The sequence below is a fragment of the Brachyhypopomus gauderio genome, unplaced genomic scaffold (genome assembly GCF_052324685.1).
Source record: "Brachyhypopomus gauderio isolate BG-103 unplaced genomic scaffold, BGAUD_0.2 sc49, whole genome shotgun sequence".
Classification (NCBI taxonomy): Eukaryota; Metazoa; Chordata; class Actinopteri; order Gymnotiformes; family Hypopomidae; genus Brachyhypopomus; species Brachyhypopomus gauderio.
The window spans coordinates 105,001-118,626 of record NW_027506874.1 but is presented as its reverse complement, the minus strand read 5'-3'; the positions used below and the strand labels follow the sequence as shown (position 1 = coordinate 118,626).

The 13,626-nt window shown below is 41.8% G+C and overlaps 1 protein-coding gene across 13 annotated transcripts in view; it reads right to left on the bottom strand.

Moving 5' to 3' along the window:
* The window catches only part of LOC143487703 (NACHT, LRR and PYD domains-containing protein 3-like), a 267,073-nt gene that overhangs the window by 171,420 nt on the left and 82,027 nt on the right, over positions 1-13,626 (bottom strand). The window contains exons 18-22 of one of the 13 annotated variants that reach the window (XR_013124337.1): positions 12,339-12,515; positions 11,438-11,614; positions 10,668-10,844; positions 10,237-10,314; positions 7,027-7,424 (exon numbers count right to left, since the gene is read on the bottom strand). The exons of 6 other annotated variants lie outside the window; for them this stretch is intronic. Coding sequence is in view for 6 of the 7 variants with exons in the window: in XM_076986789.1 (XP_076842904.1) it covers positions 10,287-10,314; positions 10,668-10,844; positions 11,438-11,614; positions 12,339-12,515 (559 nt within the window). In the remaining variant the exon portion in view is untranslated. Of the gene's footprint in view, positions 1-7,026; positions 7,425-9,724; positions 10,315-10,667; positions 10,928-11,437; positions 11,698-12,338; positions 12,516-13,626 lie in introns of those variants that run through there. 6 more of the 13 variants (XM_076986789.1, XM_076986794.1, XM_076986793.1 and 3 more) reach the window with 6 other exon arrangements.

The window sequence follows — 13,626 nt, the reverse complement described above, 5'->3', positions numbered from 1 at the left end:
TAAAAAAGACAGGGATGTTGATATGTGTTTTGTTAAATACAACACTGAAACGTTTAAAGAGATGTCCATGATTTCAGAATCAGAATCTCTTTATTTCACCAGGTATGTTATTTGTCTTGGTGAGAGCAACACATGTATGACATGTAACACGTGAACACTGTTGACAAACATAACTCTAAAAGGTACAATACACAATAAATAGACTCTAGAATACAGTTAAGTACTAGAAAAAAGAGTGTAGACAAAGACATAAATAAGACAATATAAAATGTAAAATATAAAATCTGTACTGTACACATGTGAGTATGAATATGTGAGTATGAATATATATGTATCCAGATGTTCCTGAGGTAGGTTTATGTTTAATAATGTTGTAGGATGATGTTAACATTGTACAGCTGTGCAAATTAGCATTAGCACAAGTGAGCGACATGTCCTGTTCAATGCAGTTAAGTCCAGTTGGTTTAAAGACTCAAGAGTCCGCTGTGGTTGAGAAGAGCTACAGCTCTGGGAAAGAAGCTGTTAGCATGTCGTGTTGTGCTGGTTTTAATGGTCCTTAGTCTTCTACCAGAGGGGATCGTCTGGAAGAGATGATGTCCAAGATGTGAGGGGTCAGTTGTGATTTTGCGAGCGCGTTTCTTCACCCTACTCTCTAAACCCAAATTAGTTGACTTTACTAGAAAATTGCGTGGAAACCCGTTGCCTTAAATTACTTAAGTTTTTGCACAAAGAGAAACTAAAGAAGTTAAGTTGTATTAGCATAGACTCTTAAGTGGATGCAATGGACAAATCAAGTTTTCATTAGTGGTCTTTACTCTAGTTCACATACAATTATAACAATATTGTGGCGTGGTGTAGGAAGGAGAGTTAGCAAACAGACCCATTGCAACACAAGGCTTTTTTAAATTCAATTTGCCTCAGCAACTTACTCACGCAAGACACCTCAATCACACAGAACAGACTTAATTTAGACACGAAACATGAGGGAACGGCAATAACACGACAACACTACACAAACATGGCATGAAATAATTCACACAGTACAACTACATAAACTGATGAAGGGAAACTTAAACCAGGTAACGCACATAATCAAGTACACGATCAATCAACACATGCATAGACATCACATTAACAGAGAACGATACCGGAGTCGCAGGGACTCATGGGAAGTAGCGCCGTCCCCCATTGGACCGAAGCTTCAATATAAAAAACATATAACATTATTAGTTAAAATTAGCCATAAACTCCAAACCGTCAGAACACATATTTCAACGCTACGTTTATAGTTAAACTATGATCGGACAGGAATGCCAGACACATGTTCTAACGCTATATGAACCGATAAGAATATATTAGCGTTAGCTAAATAAGTTACATGCACTGAAAGCTGACAACATTGCAAATACTCATTTGAAGAAACACTGATTTCAAAACTCATACATTTGGGCTGCAGCGGGGTGATAACGAAATGTTCTTCAAACAATATGCACAACCAGAACAACTCTTCATGCACACTGTGCAGTGGTCCGATTCAAACAAGCCCCACCCCTACCAATCATAAACTTAACATATTAAGTTATCTTTATTTAACATGATCATTGGAATGCCTATTTCATCTCAATAATGATAACAACTAGTTTTATTTAGTAATGGCAATGTTTTTTTACAAAACATGAAATAATAATTAGGCCTAATGATTACTACACAGCAGGCCTGTCGCTGTCCCAGAGAGGGTTGAGCAGCGAGCAGTGTGTAAATTCAGTGAATCTGAAAGGATGGAACGACCCCCACCTGGCGGAGGCCAGACCAATGTTTAATACAGACTGTAAGTTGTGGATCCCGGATTGGTATTGGTGGTGCGGAAGTCAGTTGTATCTATTTCTGCCGAGAATGCAAAGAGGAACATGTGCACTGGTGGCAGTGGAGGCACATTTGAAGGTCATCACCACGTACGAGCCTCCAAAGAGAAGTAGGTTTCCGAGGGCGAATGTGCAGACTGTTCCTGAGGAGTACAGACTGACCAGCGAGTTCCAGCGATTCATAGAAATAATGTTACCGATGTACAGAGTGGGCAGCGTCCGCAGGGACTTGAATAGAGTACATTATAGACTGGCAACATTTGTGAACAGAACTATTGCTGCAACAGAAGGCATCAAGACCGAGCTGACTGCACTAAGAATGATGTCAGAACAGAACAGGATGGCACTGGACATAATCCTCGCCAAAGAAGGAGGAGTGTGTGCCATGGTAGGAGACCGATGTTGTACTTATATACCTGCTAACGATGAGTCCACAGGAAACATCACCATTCCTGTGAAGGATGAAGGAAGTAGCTGCAGGACTGAAGCGAGATGAGCAGAGAGCTGTGTCGGCGTGGTGGACATCTTGGAGAGCGTGGCTCATCGCAGCTACGCCCATGGTCGTGGTAGGCGTGGCTCTGCTCTGATGTGGACCAATGATATGTCAGTGGTGCATCTCTGCGTTGTACAGCGGACAGCGTGTGTTAGATGCCTCATCTGGAGGAACCCTATTATGCAGAAGCGCCCCCTAGCTCATTTAGGGCCTTATAAAACATATTAAACATTAATGAATCTCCGAACAAGCGATAAATTCAAAATTTCCTATCCCATCTACATGCCTACCGGGTTTTAGACGTCTACGTGCAACCGTTCGCGAGATATCCGGCTTGGAAGTTGGTGACAAAAGTGCACCCCGCGATGTGAGATGTCTTAATGTTTTGTCACCTAAAAATCGTATACCAATAAGGCTTTAATTTAAGACCTTAACATCGTAGATCCGTTGTGGTTAAATATCTTAAAAAGCTTGCTCACCTCACTGCAAAATTGTCCGTAATCAACTTCCTGGATGAGACGCTCCGACAAATCTGCCCCCTAAGCGTCACCGAAGCGTTTTGAAAGCTGATTTGTCCTCTTATTACAAAGCTGCAGCGGTTCTGCTTTGATTTGAGTGGTTTTTATTGGTCTGAAGGGGGGGGGGGGGTAGTGACTTTGAATGACAGGTAGTGATGGGCAAAACAGTTCTTTTAGTTGGGGGGGGGGGGGGGGTGTAAAATGGATTATATTATATCGCGATCGATCGCCAGTGCTTGGCGCCAGAGTGAACTAGTAACTCATTGAATCATAGATGTGGATCAGCGGTAAATGAACTAGATTTTTTTTCTCGGATGTGTGGCGTGTGAAGACAGTCAAATGCGTGTGTCTCACGCTCATTGCATGAGAGTTGGCAACCCTGCAGATACCTATTTGTTGTGATATGAAGTAATTACAAGTTCAAGCATTTTCAACTTTAGCCTAAATTCCATTTCACTTTCAAACCTGGAACACAATACAACATTAAAATTCATCAGGTAAATGTTCATTCCCCCTGTTTTTGAGGGGTGTTTCTTTATACATATCGTTTCGGACAACACTGTAAAGAATGTGACGTGTCAAGTTTAACACTAGAGCTCCTAGAGAAGCGAAAAATTTCACAGGGCTTGGTAGGGTCCATGTAGCCCACTCCCCTGCTGTGAAGGGATTAACGCCCATTGTCTTGGTAATGCGGTGGAAGCGGCTCACCCCCAGCTCATACGCCTGCCAAAGCCCTGGCTCTCCCCAAGCTCATACGCCTGCCAAAGCACAAGCTGGCTCACCCCCAAGCTCATATGACCAAAACACCAAACGTGATACTTCACGAAAAAGTTGAAGTTACAAGCAGACTGTATGTTACCGATACTACAACAAACGGCAGAAAATTTGTAGACTCGTGTTTCAAAAGTTACAATTCAATCGCACATAGAGACGACAGTTTCTCTAATGAGTCCCGTCAAACAATAAAAATAAATAAAAATGTTTGAATCTTGCTCTTTGTATATTTCATATACTATACTATATAATATTTGTTTTAATCAAACACTTTCTGTTTCCGCGTTTCCGCATTTGTGTTTCTGCTTGTTTGTGATCTAAACAGCAGGCTTGAATCTTGCTCTTTGTACATTTCTTATACTACCTCTATCTATCTATCTATCTATCTATCTATCTATCTATCTATCTATATTTGTGTTAGAAGCATTTGATAGAAGCATTTGTGTTTCTGCTTGTTTGTGATCTGTGATCTCTGTGATCAGAGACTTTCTGGGTGAGGCTGCTGCCTCAGTCTTGCTCTGTGAATTAACATAATAAAGGGTGATGTTTGGCATTGCTAATTGCTGGCAAGAAGGAGAAGAAGGAGGGGTGATGTCCTCAGAATCCTGAATTCTCAGGAGCTCTAGTGTTAAACGCCTCCGCCGTTGTGTGCGGAGTCGCGTGCTATGATGACTCGCGAAAGTATCCAGCCTTAACTGATACACGGCTGAACGGTTCATGTTTCAGTTTAGTTCACGGCCTCATGGACCAGGAGACGAGAGTGTAGAAAATTTATGAATAAATAATTGCAACTAAATGTTGGGTTTATTAAATATAAATTATTATAAAATATAAATTACATTACAAATACAGTAATCCTGCCTTTATCGCATTCTGGAGATTCCAGAACTACCTGCAATAACCGAAAATAGAAACGGTATTTCAGTATTTATACACTATATTAGGGCTTTATAAACCCTCCCAACACCTTTACATAAACCTTTCCTATTCACTTAATAACCATCCCCACACTGTTCTGTGCATGTGTGCTTGTCCAGCGAGCAACCAGTCGTGTTGTATACAATCTCATGTAGGCGAGTAGCGACTCAGGCAAGCGATGCTGGTTCTCGTTTCCGAGAGTAAATATGCACTATTTACTGTAATTCGTACTATTTTATAATTTATAACATTCCTTGTTAATTGTTAGAATTAATACTTATAATATATTTTTCTATATTTTGGGATTTTATCATGTAAAAAATCATAAAATATATATTTTTTCCGCCGATCGAATTCCGCAGGCAACCGACGAAAAAGTGATGACCCGCGAATTATTTTTCCCATTAATATCTTATAAAAACCAGTGAAAGAGTGAATTCACAAAAGCTGAAGCACGAACTGGCGCAGGATCACTGTAACATAATACAAAAACAAGTATGAACTAACCTACAAAAGTGCAAAATAAATATTAAATTAAGAGCAACATTAAGATAAAAACTGTACATTCAGATGAAAATATCAACTTAAATGTGCAATCAAAAAGAAAATGTGAGTGAGTGGCAGTGCAAACGTGAATCACGTCCTTAGCAACAGTTCTCTGGGTGACATTACGTTCAGTGAACGAATCAGAAAATGAACGAGAACTTTCAGTTCATGAACGAATCAGAAAATGAACGAGAGCTTTCAGTTCATGAACGAATCAGAGAGTGAACGAGAGCTTTCAGTTCATGAACGAATCAGAGAGTGAACGAGAGCTTTCAGTTCATGAACGAATCAGAGAGTGAACGAGAGCTTCCAGTTCATGAACGAATCAGTGAGTGAACGAGAGCTTTCAGTTCATGAACGAACCAGAGAATGAACGAGAGCTTTCAGTTCATGAACGAATCACTGAACGAATCACGGAGCATGCGCAGTTCCCTCGGTGATTCGGTGATTCACAGACCACACTGCAGTTCCCCTGACGGCCTGCACGGTCGCTGCTGAGCTCAATTACTGAACTGAAAAAGGAACGAATCATCTGAGGAAGTGATTCGATTCAGTTCGTTCACTCAGATGTTTCGTTCATTTGAACGAATAGTTCGCGAACGACACAACACTAATGACAGGTTATACAACCTCTCATCGGTGAGGTGCGAAGGGAGCGGGGGGGGGATGGGGTGGGCTCACCAATCAGCCTCCTGAGACAATCTGGCGCCTTAGAAGTGATTGAAAGCTGTTTTAACCAATAGTTAAACCAATAGTTAACCAATAGTTAAAACACTTCCTTCTAAAGCTAACCAGCCCTCATTTGTCATGATTGGTGGATGATTTCTTTGTAACGAGGCTTCGTAAACTCTCTAGTCATTTCCAATACGGGTCCACTAGCATAGCAACATAAGCTAACCTTTGCTAACCTAAGCTAATCTCCCCAGAACACACTGTTCGGCGAAACTGAAGCAGTCATGGATTATTTTGTTCGTTTTTATTTCGATTGTGGATACTTTTGAACATCACAGAAAATAAAAGGATTACTTTTGGTGGAATTTATTTACATTTTTCGGATACGACGCCAACCCGGAAGTGAGACTGTACATCGGCTACAACGCGATTCAACCTACTCGTGAGTAAAAATGGATAATTTTACATAAGCGATTTTGTACAAAATATATAATCTATTACTAAACATTAGATTATAAACAGTATTGGAGCTTTTGAGTGCTGGAGTACTATGTATCGTGTCGGATGCTACCGGAGTTGGCGACATAAGCTTAGCTTAGCCTGTCGGACTATATTGGACATAAATATCATAACGTTCATAATTGGACATGGAATTTATTCATTGTTATTTTCTGGTCTTTCTGTAATATGTGCAACGTTGTTGTTTGTTGTAGCTCCTCGGTTTCGTGTAAGGAATTTGTTAGCATGTTAGCTTAGTTGGCTAATGGTGTGTATGGGGTGTGGCATATTTGGACATGGGTTTGGTGCACTGGACACACCTTGAATAAAGCTGAATAACTTTTCAATGCTTGCATGGATTTGCTTCATTTTTTCTATGTTGACAGAGATGCCCTGGTGAATTATATTTTCTTTTTCTGACTAGATTTGAATAACTATGTGAATATACATACTTTGTGAAGTTCAAGTTCAACACTGCATTCCTGACTTTCCGGGCATATTAGCATATGTAAGAGGCTCTAAAATAAAACACAATTATGGGAATATGATATTGAAGTGAATCAATGTTCCCCCAACTGTCTGCTTCAGTTTGAGCCCTGAATGATAATTTTCCTATATGTACAACTTGAGATATCTAGTTTTAAAGTGAACTAGTACAAGAATCTGAAAAACGTAAAGAATGTCTCAAAATGGCCGCCACAGATAGTGCATGCAGTATCAAATCAAAGTTTATTTGTATAGCGCTTTTCACAACACATGTTGTCACAAAGCGCTTTACAGGATTTAAAAGGTTAACAATACTATGGGTCCAGAACCCTAATGAGCAAGCCAAAGGCGACAGTGGCGAGGAAAAACTCCCTATGATGGTGGGGATTAGGAAGAAACCTCGGGAGAACCAAGACTCAAAAGGGAACCCATCCTCCATTGGGCGGCCCGTTAACACACAAATTACACAAAATACAGACAAGTACACAAGTCACACACAAATCACACAATCAGACTAAGTGAAGGTAAAAATGAAAGTTCTGGGTTATGATACTGTCACTGTAAATGTCTGTTGATGAACGCCAGGCTTTCATTCCATGTCGGAGCAGCGATGCTGGTATTGTAGGCTCCGACTGCAATGTTACTCTCCAGGTGAACCTCGGAGAAAAGATACGAGATGTAGTAACTATGTAACAGATTAATCAAAGGCCAAACTAAACAGATGAGTCTTTAATCGAGTTTTAAACATTGAGACTGTGTCTGAGTCCCGAATAGAGGCAGGAAGATTATTCCACAATTGTGGAGCTTTGAAAGAAAAGGCTCTTCCACCTGCTGTGATCTTTTTGATCCTAGGAACAGTTAATAACCCTGCATCCTGCGAGCGAAGTGAACGCGCTGGGTTATATTGTTCAATAAGTTCACTAAGATAGTCTGGAGCTAAGCCATGCAGCGTTTTATATGTTAATAAAAGTATTAAAACAGTTTCGAGCTGTGTTCAAAGCTGAGTTTAAAGTTGTGTTTTGAGCTACTTTAGCTGTGTTTTGAGCTGTGATTTGAGCAGTTTAAAGACCCTCTGAGCTCTAGGGGCCTTTTTCTACACCTGTGAAATGAAGTTCACTTTGTACCTTTAGGTGAACAATACTAAGGACAAGTGAGACAGTTTGTTTATTTCATAAACAGCATAACTGACATCTGTAACCATTAGAAATACGTAGTTCAGTACTTTATTTAGGACACATTTCTTTCACTCTTGTTCAAGTTCCCAAACAAACACCTGTTGCCCAACAGCCCAGAGCAAACGGAGCGCTGTGCCCCCTTTGACCACTAGATGGCGGCAGATGAACGAAATCAGATTGTAAAGACATTGGTCATTTTCTACATCAGGGATGAGCAACTTCCATGATAAAGAGGGCCAACATTTTTTCAGCATTATTATTGGAGGGCCACATGACCACGCACTTCAAATAATTGGATATGAAAGACACTACAAATTATTCTCAATAAGAACACATTTTAAATGAATTCAGATCTGTATGTTTATTGCACCAACATACATCTATTTTCTGCATATAAATGCATTAACATGTCCTTAATAAGCAACAAAGACAAAACAGTTGCTTAATAAAAAAGTGCAGAAAGGAATTTGAACTCCTTCATATCAAAGAACTGTAATGCGTAGCGCGCTGTGGAGCGAGGAGGCGGACACAAACACTGAGAAGAGCGAGATTTAATAAGGGGAATTCCATAGGCGAAGTCGTTTGTACAGGGTCAAAACGGGAGAGCCGTCCAAGTGGTCAACAGGACAGGCAGGAGTCGTAACAGGAGAGCCATTCACAACGGAGAAACACAACGGAGACGGAAAATACCAGAACAGCGATGACAGATAATCCACAAAACCGAACAAACCACAAACAACCGACAACGGGCGAAACACAGAGATACAAGTACACAGGACTAAACTAGACACAACTGAACACAATGACGACACGGGCGTGGCAGACAGAGGGAAACCAGGACAACAGATACGCAGGACGGGATAACCGGGCAAGGAACAACACCGACACGGGAGAGGGGGGCGTAGCCCTACGTGACAAGAACAAAAAAGTCCTGCTCTATCGGTTTTTTTCTTTTAATTATTAAATTATTATTGATGTATTTGCGGGCCGCACTGAGTGAGGACGAGGGCCGTGTGTGGCCAGTTGCCCATCCCTGTTCTACATAATTTACAGCAGCGTTTCACATCAACACCTTCAGAACTTTTTATTTGTAAATGTTTCCCTGTTGTAGGTCACGTGATTAAATTAAAGAAGGACCATAATAATCTAATGATGTAGGAGTCTAAAAACATACCTACATTTACAGTTATCTACACACACACACACACACACACACACACACACACACACACACACATTCATTCATAATAATCTAATGATGTAGGAGTCTAAAAACACACCTACATGTACAGTTATACACACACACACACACACACACACATTCATTCATAATAATCTAATGATGTAGGAGTCTAAAAACATACCTACATGTACAGTTATCTACACACACACACACACACACACACACACACACACACACACACACACATTCATTCATAATAATCTAATGATGCAGGAGTCTAAAAACACACCTACATGTACAGTTATCTACACACACACACACACACACACACATACACACACACACATTCATTCATAATAATCTAATGATGTAGGAGTCTAAAAACACACCTACATGTACAGTTATCTACACACACACACACTCATTCATTCATAATAATCTAATGATGCAGGAGTCTAAAAACATACGTACATGCACAGTGATTTTCATCTGGTGATTTGTGGACAAGAGAAACATTGAAATGATAAAGTGTGTATGGATGAACTGATATCAATACCTGTAGTAAAGGTTAAATTATGGTCTACACGGGGCTTTACATGTTTAATTCATATATATTTATTACCTTCAGACTACATTTTATAAAGATTGGAGTAAAATACACAACATTATCTTCACACACACACAGTTCCTGGTTCACTTTCATATTGCGATAATTCCACTTATTCCACCTCTCACAGTGTTGATGGTTATGAACTTAGAGAACATAAAACAAAAGTATAAAAATATCATCACAATCACGTGTGTGCGTGTATGTGTGTGTGTGTGTGTGTGTGGTTGTCCTCTTCGTTGTATAAAGTGCCATATTTTGTCAATTGTGATTTTTTACACAGCAATCGAAATTTGTCCTCCGCATTTAACCCATCTGTGCAGTTAACACACACCAGTGATTACTAGGGGGCTGTGGTGTACACGTGCCCAGAGCGGTGGGCAGCCCTAGCCCGGCGCCCGGGGAGCAGTTGGGGTTAGGTGCCTTGCTCAAGGGCACCTCAGTCATGGCCTCAGGCCTGGGAATCAAACCCACGACCCTCCAGTCCCAAGACCAGTTCCCTACCACCAGGCCATGACTGCCCCATAAGAGACTCAGATCAGGTCAGATCAACTTCAGTGTCTCCACTGAAGTGGTAAGATACTGTAAGACAGAGAATAGGACAGAATCAGACATGAACACATACTCATCACACTCTATACAAAAACTCAATCAGTGTAAACACTCATTGTAGGGTCTCCAGTGTACAGTGTGGATCCTGTATGTGTGTATGTATGTGTGTATGTATGTGTGTGTGTATGTATGTGTGTGTGTGTATGTGTGTGTGTGTATGTGTGTGTGTGTATGTGTGTGTGTGTATGCGTGTGTGTGTATGCGTGTGTGTGTATGCGTGTGTGTGTATGCGTGTGTGTGTATGCGTGTGTGTGTACGCGTGTGTGTGTGTGTGTGTGTGTGTGTGTGTGTGTGTATAAAGAGTCAGTAAGTCAGTAACTCACTCTAGTTTCTCCAGTGTACAGTGTGGATCCTCCAGTAGAGCAGAGAGCTGCTTCACTCCGGAGTCTCCTGGATCATTGTTGTTCAGATTCAGCTCTCTCAGGTGTGATGAGGGGTTTGACCTCAGAGCTGAACACAGAGCAGCACAGCCTTCCTCTCTAATACTGCAGCCAGACAGACTGTAGAGAGAAGGAGAAAAACTCACACTTACACATCAACACACATGGGAACACAAACATCTCTCTCACTCCCACACACACACCTTGCGACACACACACACACACACACACACAGAGTTACTGGTTCACTTTCATATTGTGATAATAATTCCACTTATTCCACCTCCACAGCTCCATAACATCACAATGAACTTGGAGAACATAAAACAAAAGTATAAAAACATTCATTTAATTTTTTCTGAACCATTTTACTGAACTTATCATATGGCAGCAGTTACAGGACAAGTGTGTGTATGTGTGTATGTGTGTATATGTGTGTGTGTGTGTGTGTGTGTGTGTGTGTGTGTGTGTGTACGTGTGCGTGTACGTGCGTGTGTATGTATGTGTGTATGTACGTGTGTGTGTGTATGTACGTGTGTGTGTGTATGTACGTGTGTGTGTGTACGTACGTGTGTGTGTGCGCGTGTGTGCGTGTACGTGTGTGTATGTACTTGTGTGTGTGCGTGTACGTGTGTGTGTATGTACTTGTGTGTGTGTGTGTGTGTGTGTGTGTGTGTGTGCATGTATATAGAGTCAGTAAGTCAGTAACTCACACTAGTATCTCCAGTGTACAGTGTGGATCCTCCAGTAGAGCAGAGAGCTGCTTCACTCCTGAGTCTCCTGGTTCATTGCCAGACAGATTCAGCTCTCTCAGGTGTGATGAGGGGTTTGACCTCAGAGCTGAACACAGAGCAGCACAGCCTTTCTCTCTAATACTGCAGCCAGACAGACTGTAGAGAGAAGGAGAAAAACTAACACTTACACATCAACACACATGGGAACACAAACATCTCTCTCACTCCCACACACACACCTTGCCTCACAAACACACAAACACACACACACACACAGTTACTGGTTCACTTTCATATTGTGATAATAATTCCACTTATTCCACCTCCACAGCTCCATAACATCACAATGAACTTGGAGAACATAAAACAAAAGTATAAAAACATTCATTTTATTTTTTCTGAACCATTTTACTGAACTTAACAATCATATGGCAGCAGTTACAGGACAAGTGTGTGTATGTGTGTATGTGTGTATATGTGTGTGTGTGTGTGTGTGTACGTGTGCGTGTACGTGCATGTGTGTGTACGTGATGTGCGTGCGTGCATGTGCGTGTGTGTGTATGTACGTGTGTGTGTATGTACGTGTGTGTGTGTATGTACGTGTGTGTACGTACGTGTGTGTGTGTGTGTGCGCGTGTACGTGTGTGCGTGCGCGTGTGTGCGTGTACGTGTGTGTGTATGTACTTGTGTGTGCGTGTGTGTATTTGTGTGCGTGTGTGTGTACGTGTGTGTGTGTACGTGTGTGTGTGTACGTGTGTGTGTGTGTACATGTGCGCGCGTGTGTGTGTACATGTGTGTTTGTGTATGTACTTGTGTGTGTGTGTGTGTGTGTGTGTGTGTGTGTGTGTGTGTGTAAAGAGTCAGTAAGTCAGTAACTCACCCTAGTTTCTCCAGTGTACAGTGTGGATCCTCCAGTAGAGCAGAGAGCTGCTTCACTCCTGAGTTTCCTGGTTCATTGTGGTTCAGATTCAGCTCTCTCAGGTGTGATGAGGGGTTTGACCTCAGAGCTGAACACAGAGCAGCACAGCCTTCCTCTCTAATACTACAGACAGACAGACTGTAGAGAGAAGGAGAAAAACTCACGCTTACACATCAACACACATGGGAACACAAACATCTCTCTCACTCCCACACACACACCTTGCCTCACAAACACACACACACACACACACACACACACACACACACACACACACACACACACACACACACACACACACACACACACAGTTACTGGTTCACTTTCATATTGTGATAATAATTCCACTTATTCGACCTCCACAGCTCTATAACATCACAATGAACTTGGAGAACATAAAACAAAAGTATAAAAACATTCATTTTATTTTTTCTGAACCATTTTATTGAACTTAACAATCATATGGCAGCAGTTACAGGACAAGTGTGTGTATGTGTGTATATGTGTGTGTGTGTGTGTGTGTGTGCGTGTACGTGCATGTGTACGTGTACGTGCGTGTGTGTGTACGTGATGTGCGTGCGTGCGTGTGCGTGCGTGTGCGTGCGTGTGCGTGCGTGCGTACGTACGTGTGTGTGTATGTACGTGTGTGTGTGTATGTACGTGTGTGTGTGTGTATGTACGTGTGTGTGTGTGTGTATGTACGTGTGTGTGTGTGTGTATGTACGTGTGTGTGTATGTACGTGTGTGTGTGTGTATGTACGTGTGTGTTCGTGCGTGTGTGTTCGTGCGTGTGTGTTCGCGCGTGTGTGTTCGCGCGTGTGTGTGTATTTGTGTGTGTGTGTGTGTGTGTGTGTGTGTGTGTGTGTGTGTATAAAGAGTCAATAAGTCAGTAACTCACTCTAGTATCTCCAGTGTACAGTGTGGATCCTCCAGTAGAGCAGAGAGCTGCTTCACTCCTGTACGTGTACATGTGTGTGTGTTTACGTGTGTGTGTGTGTTTACGTGTGTGTGTGTGTGTACGTGTGTGTGTGTACGTGTGTGCGTGTGCGTGTACGTGTGTGCGTGTGCGTGTACGTGTGTGCGTGTACGTGATGTGTGTGCGTGCGTGTGCGTGCGTGCGTGCGTGCGTACGTGCGTGCGTACGTACGTGTGTATGTATGTGTGTGTGTGTGTGTGTATGTACGTGTGTATGTACGTGTGTGTATGTACGTGTGTGTATGTACGTGTGTGTGTGTACGTGTGTGTGTGT